We start from the raw sequence: 26,732 nt of genomic DNA on the forward strand, positions 1-26,732 counted from the left end.
CTTAATATTTTCCAATTTCTCTAAGATTGTGGTCAAACTTTATCGTACTATCGAATGACTCAGGATGCCTGTTAAAATAAAAGTTTTAGGGCTATCTTCCTGCATGCTCACGCCAAAGATACTGATTCGGTAGGTCATTTTTTAGTAACCAAGATTTTAATTTTTAACAAGCATCCCAGGTGATTTCAATGTAGATGTTCTCTAGAACATTAATGTTCTTCCTCTCATTTTCATAGATGAAAAACATCTTCCATTCTTTTCTGTAGTTGACAAAATTTTTGAATGATTATCACACTTCTTCTGTATCTCTCTCCACTTACTACTTACTGTGGAATTAGGAAATACTACTCTGATTGATTTCTTTTATTTCCATAATGACTAGGGATTTGAATTATTAGCTCACAGCATGAAAACACAATCTATGTTTTCTCATTTTCACTGTTTGCTTTACAGAACAGTAAGAAATAACAGAGCTCGCCCTTAGTTTATTCCTCTTTTCGGTAAAGGTAAGTTCACAGGCAACTTCCCTTGGTCAGCTGTTACCATAGATCCCTGCATTTGGGTGGTTATTGGGTGAGTGCCTCTTCATTAATAAAGGTAAAATTCTGGTCTTCATTAGCATAGCTAATGAAGCATAGCTAATGATGCTTATATGCATTTCTAGCCATTAAAATCCAAAAGGAAATAAAAATGAGTTTTAGATTCTCTAATGTCTAATACTTCAATTATTAGATTAGATCAGGTTGCATTCATATTTGGCTTTTGAAACACCAAGAATGTAGTCATAAAAAGACTAGATTCCCACTCTACATTATATGAGAAACAAAAATAAATAAATAAAAATATTTAATTAGAGACTTTAAGGTATTTCAATGTAAGACTTTTTTTTAAATCTTAGCTTATTTAAGGTATTTCAATATACTTGTAAATACATTTTATGTCTACCTTCACATATAGGAATATCATTGGTCCATCCATCTGCGTCACATTCACGGTAATTAATCTCACCTAGCAATTGATACCTGAAAACCCAAAAATAACAGTGTTGAGATAATGTGTGTTTACATGCAGTTTTAAATTCAATGTCATTCTGAGTGTTCAGAAACTCCATAGTAAGGAAAATGAACAGCATATACATTTTCTTGTTTCTTGTTTCTTGTCTTCCCTTCTTCCTTCTCTTCCTCCTTCACTCTCTTTCTTAGATGTCTTAAGTTTCTCTCTTTCTTAATCTCTATCTCCCTTTATCTTTCTCTCCTTGGTGCATGGACTGAAAATAATCATAACCTTTGGTTCATGACAAACTCATTATTGTTTCATACAAAGTATTCTTATTTTTCATTGAATTATCTAATTAGTTAAATTCAATAATATAGTAAGCTCCATGAACTATCACCAAAACAAAAGCTAAAAATATCATAGTAACCAACAGCTAACATTATGTTTCCCTCTCCTCCAGTCTTAGACCAAATTTCTGTCCTCCACGATTCTGATATTTTCTAAACACCTTAGGCTTTCTACATAATTTAAGATAGTGCCAGCAAAAAGTTGTTAGGGTGTGATTTACTTTCAGCACTTGCCTCCATCTCCCCATCTCTATCCTAGAGATTTTTTCCAGAGAATACCCAGTGAATCAAATCTGCTTATCCAATCCATCTAATGTTGAACTTAAGTAATTTTAATAACCCATGAAGCCTGCCCTTTGAATCTAAAAATGCTCTATTTGAATATGAGCTCCCTGGGACATGTGCAAAATGTGCAATCATTGTTAGAGGCTTCAGATCTATACATTTTTATCTCCTTAGCCAAATCAAGTGCTGAACTTAAAGAGAGGACACAAGTCTGTGATAAAACAAATATTTCAGAGGTGACGAAGGTAGCAAATTAAAAATTTCAGCCTCAGGAAATTATAACCTATTTGGTTATGTGTGATAAGATAAGCAGTAATGATTGAAGGGCTAAAAATGTATTTGAAAAACCTCCCTGAGGTAGTGACTAAGGAGAGAATAAATTCATAAGAAATAACACTTATTTGGTATCTACAATATTTCAAGATCTCTTCTAAGGGATGCAGATGTGTGTCTTATTTATTTTTCCTACCAATCCATGAAGCACATGAAATGTGTCTGTTTTGTAGGAAAGGAAATGGTAGCGAAGAGATATTTTTTTAAATACCCATAAATGTTAAGTGGAAGAGTTTTGAAAGGCAGGCTTACTCCAGTGATTGAGTTTTAAGCTATTATATTTTATTGCTTCGAATTAAGAAAAATGAGGAAAGAACGATGTTATTCCATTTGTAATATTTGGTTACATTTATATTTATGAAGTATAAGATTATAGTGATCTAATCCTAGTTTTCCCATACACAGATTTTTCTTCAAAATAATTTTTGATCTAGCAGAGAATAAGGGGGATAAAAGGACACTGAGACACTGAGGATACACAGTGATGATTTTGGCAATGAAAACCCAGCAGTTGGTTAGAAGGAACAGAGTCAATGATTCTGGAAGAGTAGTATTTTTAGTCCATGTGGTAAGAATAATTTGCAGACCTGGGACATTAAGTAACATTAGTTGTAAGCAAAACTTATAAGCAGGTAAAAGTCTTGCTCTCCTTAAATTTTATAAAATCTGTCAAAACAGTTATCATACAATATAAATTGGTTACAATTCCTATTGTTCCTGACACATTGAACTCCCATGATACTCTGCACAAAATAGAACGTCATGAAGACTTGTTGGGTGAATACTTATATATGTGCATACTGTTTTCCCACTCTCCTATAATTATACTCTACCAGAGAAGTTATACTTCATTTAAATTTTTCAATGTTAAGGAGAAAATATGTTATCTAGATTTAATTATTTTCATCATAGTTAAATTTTCAGGTACTTGCATGTTACTTTTTAAAATGTCCATAGAAAAATATAATAACCTTAAAATACATAAACTAGTACAGTTCCTATTTACTATCTTAATTATAAACCTCTTTTTGTATGGACTACATACCCCTCATTACATGTATACACAGCTTTTACACCATATTCAAACACATTTCCTCCTATGAGGCTAAAATAACCAAAGGGAGTATCTCCAGGATGTCCACAGGGCCTTTCTAAAACGAAAACAAAAAAAGTTATAAATTAGTATGTAATAACAAGGAATATATTTTATGTAGGAGTGGGGCAACAAGTATATTTGATATTATATAAGAAGACAGATTGAATACAAGGAAAATTAAATATAGTAGAGCTATTATTTCATAATTGAACTTAAACTATATGTTTGCTTTTTTAATTTTGGAGGAAGACCACCCCTTTTTGAAAATGATGATGTATTGGCTGGGCACAGTGGCTCACACCTATAATCCCAGCACTTTGGGAAGTCAAGGTGAGTGGATCACGAAGCCAGGAGTTCGAGATCAGCCTGTCCAGCATAGTGAAACCCCATCTCTACTAAAAATACAAAAATTAGCCAGGTGTGGTGGCACGTGCCAATAGTCCTAGCTACTCGGGATGTTGAGGCAGGAGAATTGCTTGAACCAGGGAGGCAGAGGTTGCAGTGAGCCGAGATAGTGCCACTGCACTCCAGCCTGGCAATAGAGGGAGACTCCATCTCAAAATTGCACCACTGCACTCCAGCCTAAGTGACAGAGCCAGACTCCATCTCAAAAAAAAAAAAGATGTATGATGTATTATTTTGTATTTGAGCAGCAACAGTGATATAATTCAGCCATAATTGCTATAATATTAAAACTTAAGTATTTTTACAACCAAAAGTTTTCATAAATTTCACAAATGTATGAAGTACTTACTCTGACATTTCTTTAATGGATTAACAGCAACCCATTCTCCCTTCCTGCATACCATTACTATATTTCCAAGAGATCTATATCCAGGGCGGCATTTATAGATAGCCGGAGTGCCTTCTGGATATGTAGAGTCAGGCCAGGAACCTGTCAGAATTTCTGTATTTTTTCTTGGAGGAAGTTCCTTGCAGTCTAAAAAAAAAATAAAAACAAAATAAGTGCATAAAGTATCTATTTAAATGTACAGTATGTTTGGGTAATTGTTGCTTTTAAAAATGTCTAGACAGTTACAGACTTACCTAAATTTCCCTCTCTCTCTCCTACTCCCATATCTATGGAGTAAACATACATTTCATGCATGTACTGTAAGTATACCTTTCACCTTATAAAATTTGTATCTACATAATTTTATAAGAATGTTCACTGTGGAAGAATACCTAAAAAACTGCAAAGCAATAGATATATTTTGTTATACTACTCTTAATTGCTGGAGAGCATTCCACCATTCTTCCATTAATTTGGGAAATATTTATTGAGCACTATCATAAGTTGTAAAGCAAAAACAATGAAGAAACAAGTTATCTGTTCTTAAAGCATTTCCATTCTAGTAGGGAAGCCAGTTATTTAATAAGTAGTCAAAGAGATGTAAAATATGAATTACAGGTAGAAAAATTCTATTTACAAAAATGAAGCATGATAAGTTAATACAAAATTATATGAGCACTCCAAATAAGATAGACTAGGATGGAAAAGAACAATGTTTCTACTCCAGATTGGAGCAACAACAAATTGTGTGTGCATGTGTACACTCAAAGTAAGTTGTGGGAGCAAAGAGGATTAAATGAACAAAATCCAAGTAGGAAGGACCTGTTTCAAGTAAATATAGGGTCTCTGGCCATTTTTTACCTGGTTATGTTTGTCAACTCTGGATATGGATTGAAGATCCTTCCTCTGAATGGAAGAATGATAATGAGGTAAGAAAGAACCAAACATAAGGAGGTTATATCTAGCATGAAAAATTCTGAAACTTTGCCAAATCAGGTTGCTTTGCTACAGTCTAGGTAGCTTCTTACAAGAAGACTGACTTTCCCATTGTCTCATAGAAAAAAAGTCTCAATAAGAAAAGGGATCTGACTCAAATACACAGCTAGCATTCTCATCAAAATATGCCATATTTGAAAGTCACTCTGGGTGATATTTAAAAGCAGTTGTCAAAACAGCAGAAAAGCTGTATACATAAATGTATTTATGTATATACATACATATATACACATGTATTATTTATATACAATAAAAGCTCTTTATATATATGTTTGCTTTTCTGCTGTTTCATATATATATGAGCATTTAAGATTATATATATAAGAGCAGATGTCAAAACAGCAGAAAAGCAAACATATATAAACAACTATTATATATATATCATATGCTCACATACATAATATATATGTGTTGGCTTCTTCTATTTCAAAAGTCTAATATATATACACACACACACATAGTATAATATATACATATTTTTATATATATATATGTATATACTCTGTGTGTGTGTGTGTGTTTGTCTTTTGGGATAGAAGAAACCAAGCAGACTCTAGATTTTAAAAACCCAAGAAGGTTTCATCTTTGAGACTTTAGAAACCAGAAGTGGAACTGACTCAAACTAAAAGTGTTACCCAGGTCCCTCTGAGTTAAATTTTTGAGTGGCTCAAGAAAGAGCAAACAATCTTGTTGGTGAGAGTAAGTTACATAAACTTTGCTCATTACATATTTTTGTTTAAAAATACGATCTTGAATAAAAATTAAAAGATACATAAAGAAGCAAAACAGCTGTGAACGAAAAAGAGAAAATAAATATTCAGTAGAACTAGACACTCAGATTCAGATGTTAGAATTAGTGTTAAGGTCTTTATAACAGCTATTTTAGGGACATTAGAGGAACTATAGAAAGTAGATGCAAATTTTAAGAAGATATTCAAAATAAAATTGACTCATAATAAATCAGTGTTATCTTAAAATTGCATAAAAAATCAGAAATAACAACTTGTCAGATGGTGTTAAGAATCAAATGGACATAGCACAATATAAACTTGTTAAACTTAGAGGAAGTTTAATGTAAAAACATCCAAACTGAAGTATGGAAAGACAAAAGTGTATGAACAACAACAAACAAAACAGAGTACAAAAAAATATGTGGTGTAAAGTTATAAAACATGTGTAATTGGAATTCTAACAACACAGAAGAGAATGAACATAGGCAATATTTGAAGAAACAATAGCTCAAAGGTTTCCAAAATTGATGAAAGAAATCAACTCACAAAATCAAAATTTCAACAACCCCACAAAATGCTATATACCAAGAAAACCTATACTGATACTCTGCTGAAAAACAAAGATAAAGGCAAAATCTTAAAAGCAGATTGTATTAGTCCATCTTTGCACTGTTATAAAGAAATACCCAAGACTGGGTAATTTATAAATAAAAGAGATATAATTGACTCACAGTTTCATATGGCTGGGGAGGCCTCAGGAAACTTACAATCATGGTGGAAGGGGAAGCAAGGACCGGACCTCTTCACATGGGGTGGCGGGAGAGAGAAGTGCAAACAGGGGAAATGCCAGATGTTTATAAAACCATCAAACCTCATGAGAACTCACTCACTATCATGAGAACAGCATGGGAGAAACTGTCCCGTGATCCAATCACCTCTCACTGGGTCCGTTCCTCAACACATGGGAATTATCGGGATTACAATTTAAGATGAGATTTGGGTGGGGACACAGAGCCTAACCATATAATTCTGCCCCTTGCCTTTTCCAAATCTCATGCCCTCACATTTCAAAACACAATCATGCCTTCCCAACAGTCCCCCAAACTCTTAACTCCCTACAGCATTAACCCAAAAGTCCATGTCCAAAGTCTCATCTGAGACAAGGCAAGTCCCTTCCACATATGAGCTTGTAAAATCAAAAGCAAATTAGTCATTTTCAAGATACAATGGGAGTACAGGCATTGGGTAAATGCTCCCATCCCAGATGGGATGAACTGGCTAAAACAAAGGGGCCAAAGCCTCCATGAAAGTTGGAAATCCAATAGAGAAGTCATTAAATCTTAAAGTTCCAAAACAGTCTCCTTTGATTCCATGTCTCACATTCAGGTCACACTGATGCAAGAGGAGCTCCCACAGCCTTGGGCAGACCTTCCCCGATGGTTTTGCAGGGTATGGCCCCCTTTCTGGCTGCTTTCACTGCTGGCATTGAGTCTCTGTGGCTTTTCTAGGCACATGGTGCAACCTGTCAGTGGATCTACCATTCTGGGGTTTGGAGGATGGGTGGCCCTCTTCTCACAGCTCTATTAGGTAGTGCCCCAGTGGGACCTCTGTGTGGGGGCTCCAGTCCTACATTCTCCCTGCTCATTGCGCTATCAGAGGTTCTCCATAAGTCCTCCTCCCTTTCAACACACCTCTGCCTGGACATCTAAGCATTTCTACACATTCTCTGAATCTAGGTGGAAGTTTTGCATTCTGTGTACCCACAGGACCAACACCATGTGGAAGCTGCCAAGGCTTAGGACTTTCATCCTCTGAAGCAATGGCCCAAGCTGTATGTTGTCCCATTTTAGACATGGCTGCAACTGGAGCAGCTAGGATACAAGCCACCAAGTCCTGATACTGCACACAGCAGTGGGGCCCAGGCCTGCAAAACCATTTTTCTTTCCTAGGCATCTGGGCCTGTGATGGGAGAAGCTGCCTTAAAGATCACTAACATTCCCTGGAGACATTTTTCCTTTGTCATGGTGATTAACATTTGACACTTCATTCCTTACACAGATTTTTCCAGTGGGCTTGCATTTCTCCCAAGAAAATTGAGGTTTCATTTGTATTGCATCATCAGGCTGCACATTTTCCAAACTTTTATGCTCTGCTTCCCTTTTAAACATAAAGTTCCAATTTCAGATCAACTTTCTCAATGTTCAAAGTTCCACAGATCTCTAGGGAAGGGGCAAAATGTTGCCAATCTCTTTGCTAAATGATCTTCGCTCCAGCTCTCAATAAGCTCCTTGTCCCCATCTGAGACCACCTCAGCCTGGACTTCATATTCCAGATCACTATCAGCATTTTGGTCTAAAGCATTCAACAAGTCTCTAGGAAGTTCCAAACTTTCCCACATCTTCCTGTCTTCTTTTGAGACCTCCAAACTGTTCCAACCTCTGGCCATTACCCAGTTCCAAAGTCACTTCCACATTTTGAGGTATCTTTATAATAGTGCCCTACTACTTCAGTACCAATTGACTGTATTAGTCCATTTTACAGTGCTATAAAGAATTACCTGAGACTGGGTAGTTCATTAAAAAAAGAAGTTTAATTGACTCACACTTTCACAAGGTTGGGGAGGCTTCAGGACACTTATAATCATGGTGGAAGGTGAAGAAGAAGAGAGGACTCTCTTCATATGGTAGCAGGAGAGAGAAGTGCAAGTTGGGGAAATGCCAGATGCATGAACCATTAAATATCATAAGAACTCACTCACTATCATGAGAACAGCATGGGGCAAACAATCCCTATGATCCAGTCACCTCCCACTGAGTTCTTCCCTTGACATGTGGTGATTATGGAGATTATAATTTAAGATGAGATTTGGGTGGGGACACAGAGCCAAACCATATCACAGACAGAGGAAACATTTTTTTTTTTTTCAGGAGAATAGTAAAAATAACAGCCAAGTCTGTGGAAGTAAATACTGAAGTCTGAATATATATGTCTTCGCATCACTAAAGTGTTGAAAATTAAAAGTCAGCAGAGAACTATAAATGGTGAAAATATACTTCAAAAACGAAAGAGCATGCAAACACATTCTTAAGCAAACAAAAGCAGAAAGAATTCAACAAGAGCAGATTCAGCTATATAAAAATACTGGAAAAGTTATCTGGGCTGAAGGAAACTGATCTAAACTATAAGCAAAGAAGTACAAAAAGGAATAAGCAGAACTGAAGAAAATAAATAGATGAGTAAATAAAAAAGCTATTGAAACATGATAAACATGCTATGTATATTTTACTCAAATGAAAAAGAACCTAGACTGTTTAAATCAATAATGACCATGTTTAATAGTGTTTTTAATAAATTAAGGAATATAATATGAAACAATAATAGCAAAAGTGTCAGGAAACGGTAAAGCAAATAAAAGTGTTATGATATTTTCCCCATAGTCTTGATGTGGTAAAAATATTAATTTAGGATAAACTGTAATAATTTAAGTATGTTTTGTTGTAATTGCTAGGTTAGCCACTAAACCAAAAATATTGAGATGCATAAAATAACTAGTATACATGATGTAATGAGATAGTCAAGATTATTTGATTAAAATAAGAGAAGGCAGGAAAAGAAAAAAGAAAAAATGAGGCAAAAATAAATAGCAAGATGCTAGACTTAAACTGAACTGTATCAGTAATTACATTAAATGTAAATGGATTCATCACTACACTTAACATGCAAAGATTGTCTGACTGGATAAAAGCATAGAAGAAAACTCAAATATATGATGATTACTTTTAATAAAATTGTACCTACAAACTGAGAGTAAATGATAAAAACCAACGTGCTAGAAAAGTATCAACTAAAGTCAGAATGATATTAATGTATTAATATCAAACAAATTATAAATTAAGTTAGAAAGTATTACTAGATAAAAAGAGAGTCATTTCATATTAATAAAAGGGCTACTTTAACAGAAAGATATAATAATTCTAAATGTGTTTGAACAATGTTTACTGGAGCTGGCTCATACTGACTCATAGGAGTCAATTATACACATCTTTTGCTAAAACAGTGTTCACTGATGACACGTTGGTAACTTGAAATTGACCATATTGTGAGAATTTACACATGAATCTCAGCAAATTTTACAAATCTTGGTTGTTTCCTTTCCTTTCAAAAAAATAGTTGGTTGTTTTACATTTACCAGCATGCCTCTTTGCATAAAACTATTAATATATCTTCAAAATATAACAGAAATAAAAGAAGTAAGCAATCTACCATCATAGTTTGAGATTTAAGCACACTGTTTCCAATATCCAATAGACAAAGAAATAGAAAAATAAGGATATACAAGATATGAGCAACATTATTAACCAAATTAAGCTTTTTTATATTAATAAAACACTACCTTCAACAATTGTAAGGTGCATATTCATTCCAAGCAAATCTCTACCAATTTCAAAAAATTAAAATCACTCTAAGTATACTCCCTGACCACTGGACATTACTAATAGAAAATAACTGGAAAAGTCACAAAATTTTTGAAGTTAAGCAACGTTGTTTTTGTTGTTGTTGTTGTTGCTGTTTTGTTTTGTTTTGTTTTGTTTTGTTTTGTTTTGTTTGAGATGGAGTCTAGCTCTGTCCCCCAGGCTGGAGTGTGCAGTGGCCCAATCTCGGCTCACTGCAACCTCCGCTCCCAGGTTCACACCATTCTCCTGCCTCAACCTCCCAAGTACCTGGGACTACAGGGGCCCACCACCACGCCCGACTATTTGTGTGTGTGTGTGTGTGTGCTTTTTTACTAGAGACAGAGTTTCACCATGTTAGCCAGAATGGTCTAGATCTCTTCACCTCGTGATCCACCCGCCTCGGCCTCCCAAAGTGCTGGGATTACAGGCGTGCGCTACGGCGCCCAGGAAGCAACACTTATAAATAACTCACGAGTAAAAGAAAAAATACAACATAAATTAGAATATGATTTGAAATAAACAGTAATGGAAATATATGTTAAAATTTGTGGGCTGATGCTGAAGCAGTGATTAGAGAGAAAAATATATATAACCTGAATGAATTAGAAATAAAAAAACCGTTGGAAATCAATTATCCAAATTTCTAATTCAAGAAACTAGTAAAACATTAAATTAAATCTAAAGAAAATAGAGGACTGCAAATAATAGTGATGATCACATAAATCACCCTCCAAGTTCAAGGTGACGACTAAAGTATTTAAGGATACCCAATTCTGTTGTTACCCAGCATGGATGTGATCTATACTGGCATCAACTTTCATCCTTCTTCAGCAAAATTATCTTATGGAATGGTTAAGATATCAGAAGCTGAGTTTGAGTACCTGAAATCTCCATCAAGCTGTTCTTGTGCATACTGCCTTTATCTTTATTCTATATTTTCCTTGAAGCCGAGTAACGTTGACAATGGGTAAGTCTATTGTACTGTGTAACCTTGGACAATCTCAAATTGACTCACTCTGGCAGTCTTGCAATTAAAACCCACGGGAGCCAGGTACGATGGCTCACACCTCTATTCCCAGCACTTTGGGAGGTTGAGACGGGCGGATTGCCTAAGGTCAGGAGTTCGAGACCAGCCTGACGAACATGGTGAAACCCGTCTCTACTAAAAATACAAAATTAGCCAGCTGTTTTAGCACATGCCTGTAATCCCAGCTACGTGGGGGCCTGAGGCAGGAGAATCTCTTGAACCTGAGAGGCGGAGATTGCAGTAAGCCAAGATCGGCCATTACACTCCAGCCTGGGCAACAAGAGGGAAGCTCTGTCTCAAAATAATAATAATAATAATAATAATAACAATAATAAATAAAAAATAAAACCCACTGGAAATGAAATGGAATAAATTTGAATCCTTACTTTATTTGTAAGCATGCACAGACACATGCACACAAATGCCAGGTAGATTAAAGAATTAGGTTTAAAGAAATTTAAAATACATATATGTTTCATTCTTTTACATTTTTTAAATTATCTGCTATATTTGATGCTGTGTCATTTTTAACTTACTATTATCTTAGTGCCATCTATCTATAATCATACTTATTTTATAAATATATTTATTAAAAAGTATGAGTAAATATCAAAAATGTAAGGCTTAATGCATAAAGCAATTTGCAAACAGAACATATACACATTACAACATTTTTTAATTAAAAACTATATTTGTGAAAAAATTATATATACAAAATTTAAAGAAAATTTAACTGAAAAATTATTCTTAACACAAACACACTTCTTGCAGTAACAAAAGCACTAAACACTAACTAAAGAAAAATGTTAGAGTAGAATAGATCATTTACTTAAGAACACGCATTTTTAAAAGAGATAAAAATTAAAAGAAAATTATTTTTTAACCAATTTTAATGACAAAAATGTAAAGGAGATGATATTCAATTTTGCTGGAAAATTAGGTAATATAAATATTATTATTAAATAAAACTGAAGTATAAATGACTATTACCTCACTAAAAAGCAACTTAGCAATAACGAATCTTAAAAATACTCATATATTAGTTGATAAAGAATTTCAATTTTTTAAAAGTAACAAATAATAATTAAAGATTTTGTGAAATATTTAGGTACAGAGTGTTTATTCCAGCATTTTTAATAACAGATATAATTAGAATATTTATGAAAATTGTCAAATTATGCTACACCCATCTGAATTAAAAACTGTGGTTTGGGTAATATTTAATTATGTGCATAAAATTTACAATAGTAAGAAGGAAAGGTAGTATATATTTTCTGTTATAGTAAGATACATTAGGTCAGGGGCCAGAAAACTAACCTGTGGGCCAAATTCAATCGCTGCTTGTTTTGTAAATAAAATTTTAGTAGAACATAGCTATGTTCATGCATTTATATGTTGTCTATGACTCCTTTTATGTTACAATAGAAGAGCTGAGTAGCGAGACATTATGACACATAAAGTCTAAAATATTTATTGCCTGGCTATTTCACAAAAAGTTTGAGTGCCTTGAGATGCATTATTTCAGATTAATCTTATCACTTAGGACATCTTCACAATAAAACCAGGTGGCCGGCCATGGTGGCTCACACCTATAATCCCAACATTTTGGGAAGCTGAGGTGGGAGAATCTCTTGAGCCCAGGAGTTTGAGACAAGCCTGAGCAATATAGCAAGATCCCATCTCTACAAAAAATTAAAGGAACAAATTAGTTAGGCATGGTGGCACACACTTGTTGTCCCAGCTCTGCGAGAGGCTGGGACAGGAGGGTCTCTTGAGCTCAGGAGTTTAAGGATGTGTGTGAGCTATGAACATGTCACTGCACTCCAACCTGAGAGACAGGGTTAGACCCTATCACAAAAGGGGAAATAAAAACATGAAAACATATGTTTTGAAATAAATACTTTCATAGAGGCATTTAGAAAGTTGACAAGACAGTAAAGAATTGCCATAACAAATCTTCATATAATCAGAACCCAGAGAGGAAAACAAGCAGCCAAATTTTTTCTGCAATGAGGGCATTCGCCGTTTGGGGAAAATAAGAGCTTGCTTTTTGATAGCCGTGTTAGGCTAAAGCAACAAAATTCAAAGTTAGAAAGCTAAACGAATTCACCCACAGGATAAAGGAAAACTGGAAGTAAACCACGCTCTTCTTACAGGAATCCAGCCTTGAATTGCTTAGAGGACCAAGGAATTTCAAAACACAAATTTGGCTTAAGGTAGTCTTACACTGAAAGTTCTCCTAGCCACCCAGAAAAGATAAGTTGCAACTTTAATATGAGGAAGATTGTTTTCTTAAGTACCAAATTATTATTACAAATGTCAAAGACATTATAGGGGAAAAAGCACCTTGCTACTGTAAACTTCATAAGGAAAAAATAGATATTTGATATTGGAACAAATGTATATGGACTATAATCAACAATACTAATTCCGTGGTTTAAATGTAAGAGAAAAGATTGACCAATGATATCTGAGGAAAGAAATTATAACAAAGTAGTACCAGATTTTAAAAAGAACCAAATATAATTTCTAAAAATGAAAAAAACCCGTTTTAATCATCAATGGACAGCTTAATAGCAGATAACACAGCTGTAAAAAGAATTCATGGACAGGAGGGCAGGTCGAAGGAAATAATACAAGATGCAACATGAAGACACAAATATGTGGAAAATACACAAGATGAGCTAAGAGTCAATGAGGATAGAAAAGCCACAGCAATGTTGGAAGAGAATTTTAAAAAATGAATGGAACATACCAATTAATAAATTCAAGAATTAAAAAATTCCAATCAGTAAAAAAAAATGCACCTATATGCATCATAAGGAATATTTAGAAAACCAAAGAGAAAATATCTTAACCTTGTTAGAGAAAAATATTAGTTTAAAAGCAGTAATGGTAGATTTACAAAGACTTCTCAATAACAATAGCAGAAGCCAGAAGATATAAATGACTTCCATTTGCAGGAAGAAATAGCTATCTATATAGAATTCTATGTACAGAAATAATTTTTCTAGAATAAAGTTTTTGATTCATAGCATTTATTTTATTTTATTTTTTTGACAAGATCTCTATTGCCCATGCTGGAGTGGAGTGGTGTGATCTTAGCTCACTGCGGCACTGACCTCTTGGGCTCAAGTGGTCCCTGCCTCAGCCCCCCAAGGAGCTGTGACTACAGTCACAAACCACCTCTTCCAGCCAATTTTTGTATTTTTTGCAGAGACGAGGTTTTGCCATTTTGCCCAGGAAGTTCTCAAACTCCCGGGCTCAAGCAATCCACCCACCTTGGCCTCCCAAAATGCTGGGATTACAGAAGTGAGCCACTGTGCCTGGGCTGATTAATACAATTTGAGATAATTTGCCAAAATAAATACACACTAAGGAGAGAAAAAAGATGTATTTCAGAAAACTGAAACCAATTCTAAATATAAGGTCTTAGGATGAAAGAAGAAATGGAAAACAAAGAAAATGGTAAATGTTCAAGTAAATATAAATGAATACTAACTATAAAACAATAAAAATATTACCTTATATGGTTTTAAATACAAACATGTATGTGTACACACCCATATACATAAAACACATGACAATAGTGTGTAAAGTGTGAGAAGAATAAATAAAATTAATGTCTTTTAAGTTCTTCACAGTATCCAGAAAAACAGAAAGGTATTAATGAGTTGTGATAGTTTTCTTAATAAGTCATCTTGGTTAAGTCAGCATCCCCAGTTATTCAGTCCAACTAATCTAAATGTTGGTGGGAAAATATGTTGCCAGGTATACTCCCAATCAGTTGACTTTAAACAAGCTGATCATTCTAGGTAATCTAGATAGGCCAGATCAAATCATTTGAAAGGTGTGAAACACAGGGCTGAGGCTCCTTTGAAAAAGAGAGGGAATTCTGTGGAAAGCAGCTTCCTTTCCTGTGAGTTCCAGCCTGTCTGTAATCTTCTTTTCTGACTACCTGCCCTGTGGATATCAGAGTTGCTTATCTCACGCTCACAATTCCATAAGGCAATTTATTTTTTTTAAAAAAACTCTTTTTAAGTAGCTAGATAGGTAGATTGGTATGTCAATCGATTAACTGACTGATAGATAGGTAATCTTCTACTTCTACTTAAGCTACTCCCGCTTTGAACCCTGAGTGATAAATTAGTATTGGACTTTGGTAAGTTAAGAAGGCATATGCTATGCTCTGAATACATGCAACCTCACCATAACCTCCAATTTATATGTTTAAACCTAATTACCAATGTGATAGTATTAGGAGGTGAGGACATTGGGAAATGATTAGGTTGTGAAAGTGGAGCTGTCATGATTTGAGATGTGTGACCTTATAGAAGAGGCACCACAGAGCTGCCTTGTCCCTTTCATCATTGGAATACACAGTCAAAAGGCACACTATCTATGAACCAGAAAGTAGACCCTCACCAAACACTGAATCTGCTGGTACTATCTTGCTCTTAGATTTTCCAGCATTCAGAAGTGTAAGAAAAAAAACTTCTGTTGTTTATAAGCTATGCAGTTAATAATATTTTGTTGTAGCAGCCGAAAGAGACAAGTTTTAGAAGTGCCCATTAACATGGTGGAACATATCCATGTGAAAACATTTTGCAATATTTCATAAGAAAGTAAGCTCCATATAAAACTATATTTTACAAAATAAAACAAATGCTTATGAAAGTTGTCATGGGCACTAATTTTCTTTCTTTTTTTTTATAAACTAGTTTAATTTATTATTAAATAAACATTTAAAAATACATTTAGTATAGTCTAATCATGCAGTGTTTACAGAGTCCACAGTAGTTTACAGTAATGTTCTTGGACTTCGCATTCAATGACCACTCATTCACTGACACTGAGAGCAACTTCCAGTACTGCAAGCTCCATTCATAATAAATGTCCTTTTTAGGTATACTATTTTTTAATCCATTATACCTTATTTCTGCTGTATAATGTCTATGTTTTGATATGTTTAGATACACAAATACTTATTGCATCACATTTGCCTACAGTATTTAGTACAGTAACATGTTGTACAAGCTTGTAGCCTGGGAGCAATAGGTTGTATCACATAGTCTAGGTGCGTAGGAGGCTGTACCATCTAGGTTTCTGTAAGTACCTCCTATGATGTTCACACAACACATTCCTCAGAACATAGTCACATCATTAAGCAATACATCATTCTATTTATTTTTAAAAAATATTATTTGAGAAAATTCTACAGGATCAACTGTGTTTGTTTCTACTATCCAGGAAATATTTTGTGTTCATGAAAGCTGCAAATTTTTACCCTTTTAATGATATTCCTAATATATGTATTTTTTTATTATTTTTTTTTTATCATTATACTTTAAGTTCTAGGGTACATGTGCATAGCATGCAGGTTTGTATGGGCACTAATTTTCCCTTGAACATTTTGCAAGTTTCTGATACATTTGTGTTAGTGAACTTGTGTAATATGTGATTCTACATTGCGCTGTTTCGATGTTTATAATAATTTAAGTAAACATATTCTACTCCACTAGATGGTGCTAATACTCTATCATAACAACACAATCCCCGGCCCCTTCCTCACAAAAGGAAAACGGTTTAATTACAAGCTGATACGTGTGTTTTTCACTTTCAAAATTCAGATCCACTTGATGATGTTCAGGTTACTGGGAAAAAAAAAAAGTAAGTTAAGTAATCCGTCCACGTAAAAATAGTTTAGCCCGCTCACTTCCCGGTGAGAAGTAAATGCTTTCCCTTCTAGTTATAGTTACTATTATATTTCCAGATGATATATTTGTGCCCCTAATTCTTGATTTCCAAATATAGTTAATTGCTTTTAACCAGATGTAGAAAATAAGGATACATCTCTTCTGCAAAATCTTCCTGCCAGCTTTTCACAATATTTACTCTGTGAATATGTTTACTATATATAAAGAATTCTCATATTGATTACCTTTTTTCTTCAAATAGTACTTAAAATTCTGGTGCTTTTCCATCAATGTTAAATGGCATCTTTTGATTCTGCTTGTAAGAAAAAGATATGATCTCCCCGATCTCCCCTATTCTATTTTCCCATGTTCCTGCTACCATCTTCAAAATCTTAGTTCAGATCATCAACTGTCACCTTGGTCATGAAACTGCCTGCTAACCAGACTCCAGTCCTCTACTCTCCTGTTATTGCAGTCTATTCACAGAGTGACAAGTGATTTTTGCAAATCTGGTCATGTCATTCCTGTGATTAAAATTCTTCCATGGCTTCCTTTTTTACTTATCCGTCATTGCTAACTCCTTCCCTTGGTTTGGGACCCCCTTATCTGGCTCTTGCCACTTTCTCGGATCTCATGTTAAATCTTGCATGTATTCACCATGCAAAGCCACGTTGATTTATTTGTTTATATTTTGTTGAGCATTTCAGACTCGCTTTTTCTCTTAGATCCTTTGCACGGGTTATTTCCTCCTCTTAGAATAATTTTATGACAGATTTCTGATGACTGGCTTTGTCTCATCTTTCAGGCCTCTACTCAAATGTTCTGTCCTCAAAGTGATCCACTCATTCTAGTCCCCAGGACCAGCCCACCTAATGTCTCTACATGCTACCATCCACATCTCTATTTTCTCTTAGGCCTTACTTTACCTCCTTCACAACATTGTTCACAATGCTATAACTATTTTTGTTGACTAAGTTTTCTATCTATCCCCTCACATCAAAATGTAAGCTCCCCGCAATTGAAGAACAATGTTTTTCATAGTTAGTGGAAGAATTTTCATCAATGTCTAGGTCTTCTCACTTCAAATACACTTTCCTGCCTGCTTTTGTTCTAACCATTATTATATTCAGTATTACTGAGGTAGGAGATGGGACTTGGACCCTGGAACAAATTCAGGATTGTCCAAAACAGGTCTGGGTGGAAGTCCCTCCCTGTAAGACACACACACCAGTGTGCTATGCCAGTTTACCATTACCATAGCAACACCCAGAAGTTACGAGCCCTTTCCACAGCAATGACCCAACAACTGGAAGTTACCATCCTCATCCTGGCAATTTCAGCATTAACTACCTCTTAATGTCCATATAATTAAAAGTGCGTATAAATATGAGTGCCTCTGAGTTGCTACTGTGGGCACACTGCCTATGGGTAGCCCTGCCCAGCAAGGAGCGGTACCTCTGCTGCTGCTATATACACTGCCACTTCAACAAAAAGTGCTGTTTAACACCACTGGCTCACTCTTGAATTATTTACTGGACAAAACCAAGAAACTTCCCAGGCAAAACCCAATTTGGGGGCTTGCTGCCTTATATAATTATCAACTCATGCCATAGCAAAAATATTTAAGGTAATGATTCACTGCACTGAGTTCTAATAATAATTACATATATCTTGTAACATGACTTTTATTTGCCTGAATTGACTAACAATCGAATGTTCAAGCTCAGTTAACGCCCCTTCTCAAAGACTTCCAATTAGACAACCAACAGTTATTTTGGCCCAAGTAGTCAAACTCTCAGCATATATGGACAACAGCCACATTTGCTTGCCTTAAATTGGCAATTCTTGAAGGAAATAGGGCACAGGCTTATTAAATAGGAAACATACAAATTCAAAGGCACAGAAACATTTTTTGAGATGTGATTTATCTTAAAACTTTTGTTAAAATAGCCATCTCATTTTTCTCATTCTAGATTATGAGTAGACTAGGTCATTATATCTAAGTATTTGAGTATTCATTGTTTAAATGAATACTTCATCTTACGTTTATAGTCATTTAATTGCCAGTTAATTTTGTTTACAAAACACCACATTGTTGAAGCTTTAATTCATTTGGCTTTATTTTACAATTTAAAATTATTTTTAGTCTGGATGCAGTGAGTCATGTTTATAATCTCACCACTTTGGCATGCCAAGTTCAAGAGGATCAATAGACCCAGGAGTATTTAAGACCAGCCTGGGCAACATGGAGAAACCTTGTCTCTACAAAGAATTTTAAAAATCACATGAGCAAGGTAGCTGTAATCTCTGCTACTTGGGATGCTTAGGTGGGAGGACTGCTTGAGCCCAGGAGGTCGAGGCTGCAGTGAGCCATGATTGCACTACTACACTGCAGCCTGGGTGACAAAGTGACTCTCTGTCTCAAAAAAAAAATAAGAATAATACTAAACAAAATATATATTTTTTAAGCCCACGTATTAGGAGTGTGAATATGTTTAGCTACTGGAAAAGAGTAAGAACTTACTTATTATAATTTGAGGAAAATAGTTATATAATTTTGGTTCAAGCTAAAAATCAATGTTACTTAATATTTTTAACAATCTTAATTTACCTAATTTTTTCACTTTCAAATTTTAAGGGGGCATTATTGACATACAAACATAGAACTAATTACTTATTTTCAATGTCAATATGTCTTTTAAATGTTACTTGAAAAGTGTTTCTATTCATATGAAATAAATCATGATAAAATTATATATTTGCAAAAACCTTAATCAAATTTGTGCCAGATTGTTTTGGTAGACTAAAATTGATATCTTTGTTCAATTATTCTATTTTTCTAAAATTATTTTTGTGGGTAAAAAAACAGGACCTATTACTTCTTGAATAGCCTACTTCTAAATTTAGTAGATATCAGAATATACTACAAAGCAAAACTACAACATCAATTTGGAAAAAAATAAAGCAAATGAACAAAACAGAAATAGCAAAAATAGGTATTTTGCATTAAATTTCTTTCTTATCTTCTTGATGATCTATATTAATACTATTTATTCAATCATCCTTTAGTATACACAGGGTATATATATTTCAGGACTCCCACATATGCCAAAATCTGCGCATATTTAAATCTACACTTGACTCTGTGGAAACCGCATGTATGAAAAGTCAGTTTTTCCTATGCATAAGTTTTGTATCCCAGCAATACTATCTGTTTTACCTTGGTTTAGTTGATACAAATTCACATAGTAAGCAGACCCCTGAAGTTCAAGCCTATATTGGTCAAGGGTCAATTCTATATGCATATATATATATATATATATGATCTAATTAGCTTTTCAAGATAAGAAATATTCAAATTATTTTATAAATAACATGAGAGTAACTAAAGGTCATTTCAGAAGTAACATATATACCTTTGTAAAGAGAGCAAAGAATTGTTTAAAGAAATAAACTCTAGACAAAGTGGAATAGAGATTATGTCACACTTAATAGGCATTTGAGAAAGCAAAAGAAAAAAGAAAAGATAAAAATGTAGCTAGGTGTGGGAGGTTGAGGCAGGAGGATTGCTTGAGCCCAGGTGTTGGAAGCTGCAGTGAACTATGATCACAACACTGCACTCCAGCGTGGGCACTCTAGCCTCAGGCAACAAAGCGAGACCCTGTCTCAAAAAAACGAAACAAACAAACAAAAACCTTAACAGTGAAAAGAGCAAGAAGAACATTCCAGAATCATAAAAAGCAGATGGGAGAATAGCCGATGGTCATATGAAGTTGGATAGAATAACAAGTTTGTCATAATTAGAGATAAAACAAGATACTATCAGAACATGGGTTGAAATTCCAGAACTTTCTTGAAATGTGTAGTATTTAGTTAGCTAATTTATAATACCAGTTACTGTTCCAGTCACGAAAAAGGAACTCAGCCACAAAGAGACAGTACAATTAGGACCCTGAAAATAGAGAGAAGAAAAAACACAACACACATTGTACCAAGTATTACTAAGTAGTACTTGAAGAAGTGTTTGAAAAGTGATGGAAAAATGAGCGAAAGAACAGATAAGTAACAATGAAACGATCTGGAAAACTTTCCATTATATCTGTAGATTATGAAGAGCCTGTGGAATACATCTGACCTATGTGTCCTAAGCTTAAATTTATGTCACAGTTCAGGAATTTCTGAAAGAATATTTCTTTTTTTTTTCTTTCTTTCTTTCTTTTTTTTTTTTTTTGAGATGGAGTCTCCCTCTGTTGCCCAACCTGGAGTGCAATGGCATGATCTCAGTTCACTGCAACCTCCACCACCCGAGTTCAAGCAATTATCTTGCCTCAGCCTCCTCACTAGCTAAGATTACAGGCGGACACCACCACGTCCAGCTAATATTGGTATTTTTAGTAGAGATGGGGTTTCACCATGTTGGTCAGGCTGGTCTCAAACTCCTGACATCGTGATCCACCCACCTCGGCCTCCCAAAGTGTTGGGATTACAGGCGTGAACCACCGCACACAGCCTGAAAGAAGATTTCTATAATCACTTTTCCATCTATTACATTTCCAGTTAACAAGGTTTATGAAAAACTTGGCTAAGTTAAAATGTCAGAAGAAATAAAAGTGTTCTGTCAAATGTTTTTTCTTTCCTTTTTATTGTTTCATTTTTTGATGTACAGTTACTTTATTTCCTCTGAGCTATCTTTTTATGACTTCTTATAATTTTAAGCTAAAATGCAATACTTTTTTGTCAATTACATCATCCCCTTTCCACATACAATGGTTTTGTGAGGAAATGGGTAAAGTACACATTAGTTAACTGAGCACAGGATAGATTAGGTGGCAGAATCTCGAAGGCCTAGGCAGGTGGGGGATGGTGTGTGGGGGAGGAGGAGGAGGCATAACTGGGGAGAATGAAAAGTGGCAAAAGACTGCAGAATAAACAACCAAGCATTAAACAAATAAAAGTGGGTCAATGTAGACTGGCTCAGATCTTAGAAACCAAAGGCCACACATGAAGAATATTTACCAATCTGCTTTTGCACTTATATTTGGGAACTTACTTCTACCTAAGAATAATTTTAGTTAGCAATACTTAGCTATTTCATTTTTAGTTTAAATTATATGTAGGCAAAAGAGTAGCATATGCATTCCCAGGATATGCCTAAATTTAAAATAAGCAAAGCTTGCCTTGGCAGACGTCTCATGCTCGTGCCATTTCTGTGGGCATTTTCTCTACCCCTTCTCTTATAGCACTCATTATAACACTTCTGTCCTACCTGGGAATACCTCATCTTCCAGAATCACTTTATCCTATCCTTACCCTCATCAACATCCATTTCTACCCTGCCCCACCCACTGAAATTGTTCCAGGGAAGTTGTCAGATGATAATAATTCAAAGTAAATTGTGAATAATACTAAATTTAACTATCCTAAAACACATATTCAGTGTATTTGTCATTCCATATAAATGACAGATTGGTTGAATTTATAGTAATATTAATATCAACATGTAAACTATGTTAGGAGGAGATGAGATATTGAAGCCAATTGGGCCATTGCAAAACTTTAAATCACACCATTTAGGTAACTACCCATACTACTATCTCTAAAAATGTGGGGGTTTTGGGGGAGCAAGGGGGAATTCTTATTTATCACACTGAAATTCAAACATACAATTTGGAATTTTAAATCACTATTCTCCTTTTTCTGATTGTAATGGAATCCATCAATCTTTGATCTATAATGTCTTCTAGGACCTGAAATAATATTTTTGCACTCTAAAATCTCTAGGATTAAAAAACATGTCTGCCAAACAACGCAGCCAGTATTTATTCGGACATGTTTCAGTAGAGTTTTAATTTATTCACTTTAATCATCTTGGAATTTCTGGGCTGTGGCCTAATTTCATATAGTACACAATTGTTACACCCTAAATCTAAAAAATCTGCTTGATCATAATATGTTCAAAAGCTTGGTCATAATGTATTTCGAAAAGGTGAAATTAGGTGGTATGACTAAGAAACTGTTATTTTAAACTTTCCTGTAAATCTGACCCAATTCTTAGTAGCCTGCAGTGACTCCCTGAGCCACAGACCGTTACAACAAGGAGGCAATTAACATTCTTACATAATTGGGAATGTTACTGTAGACAATGTATTGCATTAAAAAGGTACTATGTAATACCTAATATATTAAAAAAAGAAAACAAATAGAAAGCTGAAATCATAAATTATTCCTGCTGGCTAAAATTCTTTCTTAGTAATGAATAGTATTTTTTTTAAGAAAATTCACTCTTAACAGAGCAGAAGTAATGCTAAAATGTTATGCAGTTGAGTAAAGCAGATTGTGATAGTATTCAAACTATCTTTTCTCAATTTGGTATTCAGTATTCAATGTGGAAAATATAAACAGAAGCAAATATTGAAGTATATATGAGTATTTTTCATGATCAAGACTACTCTGTTAAGTAAAAATTTCTTAGATATGGTAGATTAACAGAATTGATTTACATCTCAAACTAGTTTAGTTTCAGAAAGTATTTGGGAAACGAGGAATAAAATGGGAGTTTGATATCCACTGGAAATTCATGTAGTTTTTCTCCATTGGCTTTTTACAGGTGCTTTTATGAAAATTATGACACTGACCTAAGCATTGCTTTAAATACTAAAGTTGTGCTTTTCCTTTTAGGTCATTTTCACCGTAACATATATAGTGCTGATGTTCAATTCACCAGTAGAAACCGATATCACATTTAAACACACATTGATGAAAAATAAAAATCAAATGAAACAAGTCAGCAATAATCAATTATGTAAATAAGATGTTTAAATCACTATTGTTTAATTACCACATATACTTTGATGTACTCTATTTTAACAATATTTCAAATTCAACTTTTAACAAAGTTATACTGTTTATTAAACTTGCCATTGATTCTTGATTTTAAAGATTAGAAATAAAACAAATCTCCCTCATATGACAAATGATATCTATGTAAAACCAGAGCAAACAGTATGTAAGTATTAAATATTAGAAACATTCCTATAAATGTAGTAAGAAAAGACAAATACTTGCACAAAGAAACAGAAAAAGATGTCTGTTATGATTGGTACTATGAACATTGTTCTGGAACTGTTTGTAAATATAAAAATGTTTCATTTCAAAATACTAATGATAATATTTATATGTACAAGGAAATAATTGTCTTCTTCATTTAAAAAATGGCTACACATAAAGTTTATAAGCCAAATAACAAGTAATAATGTTAGAAAATATAGCTGAAAAAAGTTCAACCTTTCAAAAGGTATTAAACATATTTGAATATTTTTTAAATTACTGAAATATATAAATATAAATACATATGTGCCTTTATTTTCTAGATTGGAAGACTCAAACAGAGATTTTGTGTTATTTGCTAATATTCTTCAGTTCCTAGAGGCTATGTAATGGTCACTCAATCAAAATTTCTTTACTAAGTGAAAATATTTTGGATATTATGAATAATATGTAATTCATTTAGTTTAAAAATGTTGATCAAATATCTACCACATAACTGGTTACCTATCATAGACTAGGAAAGCAAACCTCCTCCAAGAATAAGCTTTTTAATCTATCAAGAAGCAGTGATATAATTAAATTTTATTATGAATCCAGAAATTGTCTTACTGGAGGTCAGAAAAAAACTCCTACACTCATATTCACTACTTGAAAAGACTGCTCTTCAAGAATATATGTTACATACAACTACAGGAAAAAAATTCCTATTGAACAACTTAATTGTTACGAATATTGTACATTCAATTGTGTTTCAAATTTGTATAATATTTTTATTCTGATAATGCAAGTAATGCTTGTCTACAAGAATTCTAAGGTCATGACAATATCAGTTGTAAACGATAAATGAATTTTTCTTTAGGAAGAGTTAAAATCATATTTGAAATAAATCTAATCATTATGATTTGATAGCTTTTATTGACTGTATGTTCACATCCTTCTTAATGCTTTCACATGATACATTTTGGTTATACTTCTAAGCAAAAAAAGTAAGTTACATTTTATGATAATTACAATGGAAATGATTATTCCAGATTATAGTTTTTCAGAAATGATTATTGAAATATTTTATTCTATTTTATATTAAATACAATTATGATGAATATTTAGACATATCGCTCAAATAAGGTACTTTTAGTTTTTTAACTCAAAATGTCAAAAGTCACTCAATTGTCAAGCTACAAAATACTTAAGCACATTTTCTAAATCAAATTTTTATTACTACTGTGAAAAGCATCATTAGCAAATGTTTCATAACACAGTTTTAAGAAAGAAGATTCTTTTAATCTTACCTTCTGCTACACAAATAGCCCATAACATAAGGCAAATAATCTTTGCTAGAAGTTTCATTTTTTGGATGTTTTATGAGGACATTTACCAGCTAACTCTGTTCACAATGTCCAGTTCTCCTCTTCCAAGAATTGTGATTAGTGCAGGAAAGAACTTGCTGCAAAAGGAAGTTGAAACTAGATGCTCCGCCTATCAGGAACTTTTGCAAAGTAAATAAAAATTCAACCACAAGCCACAAGCCCAGCAATGCCAGAGATTGAATCTGATTCTCGCTGCACTCCCACTGAATGTTAATGCTGTGACCTGCTCTTGGACTTTTATTTATTAAGCTAGGTAAATTCTCCATTAGAAAATGTTCATGTCCTTGGTATGTGCAAAGCAGCAGCTGGTGATACCCTCTGGATTTCATAAATCCTTCAATTATTCAAACTCTATTCGGGTCTATTGTGTATAAACCTCAGAACAGGAAATAAGAGAAACTTTAAAAGAAATCACATACAAAACTTTGGTTTAGGCGATGTTTTCACAATCAGCACCCAGACAATGTGTGGAAACTGCCAAGAATGCAGTGCTGGATGAATTTAGGGGCCTGCTTTTCTAGCAATTCATAAAATTAGTTTTCTAAATACTTTTTATATATACGTTTTTGAAGCTACTGGTTCACTCTCATTTGACATAAATAGGTTTAATAATCCCAAAACCAACAAATTAAAATGCTGATTTTTGAAACTTTGTTTTGTGTAATATGTATAAGGAAAACATAAACAAATTGTATGCTGAATATTGAGAAGATAAAGATACCTATGAAACCACCACCAAAGTCAAAACACTGAACATTATTACCTCCCAGAAAACCCCAGTACTCCTTTTCAGTCAATACTCCTCTCAACCCTCTCCCACATCCCCCACAAACTGAGACCACAATTGTGATCTGCAAGAACATGGAATATATTTGTCTGGCTTTTGTAGTTTGTATAATGAAAAAGAAGCAGTTTACTCTTATGTTTAGAGTTTTTCACCAAGAATTATGTTTGGATCATTCAAACACATCATGAGATGTAGTTATAGATAGTTCATTCTTATTGTGATTTCATATTCCATTTTTTGAATAGTTCACATTTTATTTATCTGTGTGCCTGTTAGTGAGCATTTGAGCAGATTTTAGTTTGGAGCTGATATGAATAGTGCTTCTATGAGCCTTATGTTAAGTGGTTTTTGGTAAACACAATCCACATTTCTGGTAAGTGCATACTTGGGAGTGAAACACTGGGACATAACTTATGTTTAGGTGTAATGGATAAAATTAGACAATTTTCCAATGGATTATAACACTTGGACATCACTTCACATTTCTATCAGCAGTGTCCAAGTTGCTCCACACCCTCAGAGATACTTGATAATTTTAATCTTCGTAGTTTTAGCTTTTCTGGTAACACAAAGCAATAATTCTCTGCGGTTATAATATGAATTTTCCTGATGACTAATTGTAATGTAAGAGATCCCTGATTCCCCTTGAAGGACGTGCAACAGCGGTGCGGCTTGCCAGTTAGGTCGCCCTACAGCTCAAACCCCTTAGGGGAGGGGGAGCACACAGATGGACAGGTGCAGGAACTGGGGTGAGCGCTTTCGGACTCTGGCCTCACA

General features: G+C 34.1%; 1 protein-coding gene across 3 annotated transcripts in view; it reads right to left on the reverse strand.

The window, feature by feature from the left end:
* Nucleotides 1-25,248, reverse strand: part of CFH (complement factor H) — a 111,176-nt gene extending 85,928 nt beyond the window's left edge. For 2 of the 3 annotated variants that reach the window (XM_007989083.3, XM_007989082.3), the window contains exons 1-4: nucleotides 25,091-25,229; nucleotides 3,812-3,997; nucleotides 3,007-3,112; nucleotides 946-1,022 (exon numbers count right to left, since the gene is read on the reverse strand). In XM_007989083.3, the coding sequence (XP_007987274.2) occupies nucleotides 946-1,022; nucleotides 3,007-3,112; nucleotides 3,812-3,997; nucleotides 25,091-25,148 (427 nt within the window). In that variant the 5' untranslated portion in view covers nucleotides 25,149-25,229. Of the gene's footprint in view, nucleotides 1-945; nucleotides 1,023-3,006; nucleotides 3,113-3,811; nucleotides 3,998-25,090 lie in introns of all 3 variants that reach the window. The other variant, XM_007989085.3, reaches the window with a different exon arrangement.
* Nucleotides 25,249-26,732: the final 1,484 nt, after the last annotated feature.

This window comes from Chlorocebus sabaeus, chromosome 25 (genome assembly GCF_047675955.1).
Source record: "Chlorocebus sabaeus isolate Y175 chromosome 25, mChlSab1.0.hap1, whole genome shotgun sequence".
NCBI lineage: Eukaryota > Metazoa > Chordata > Mammalia > Primates > Cercopithecidae > Chlorocebus > Chlorocebus sabaeus.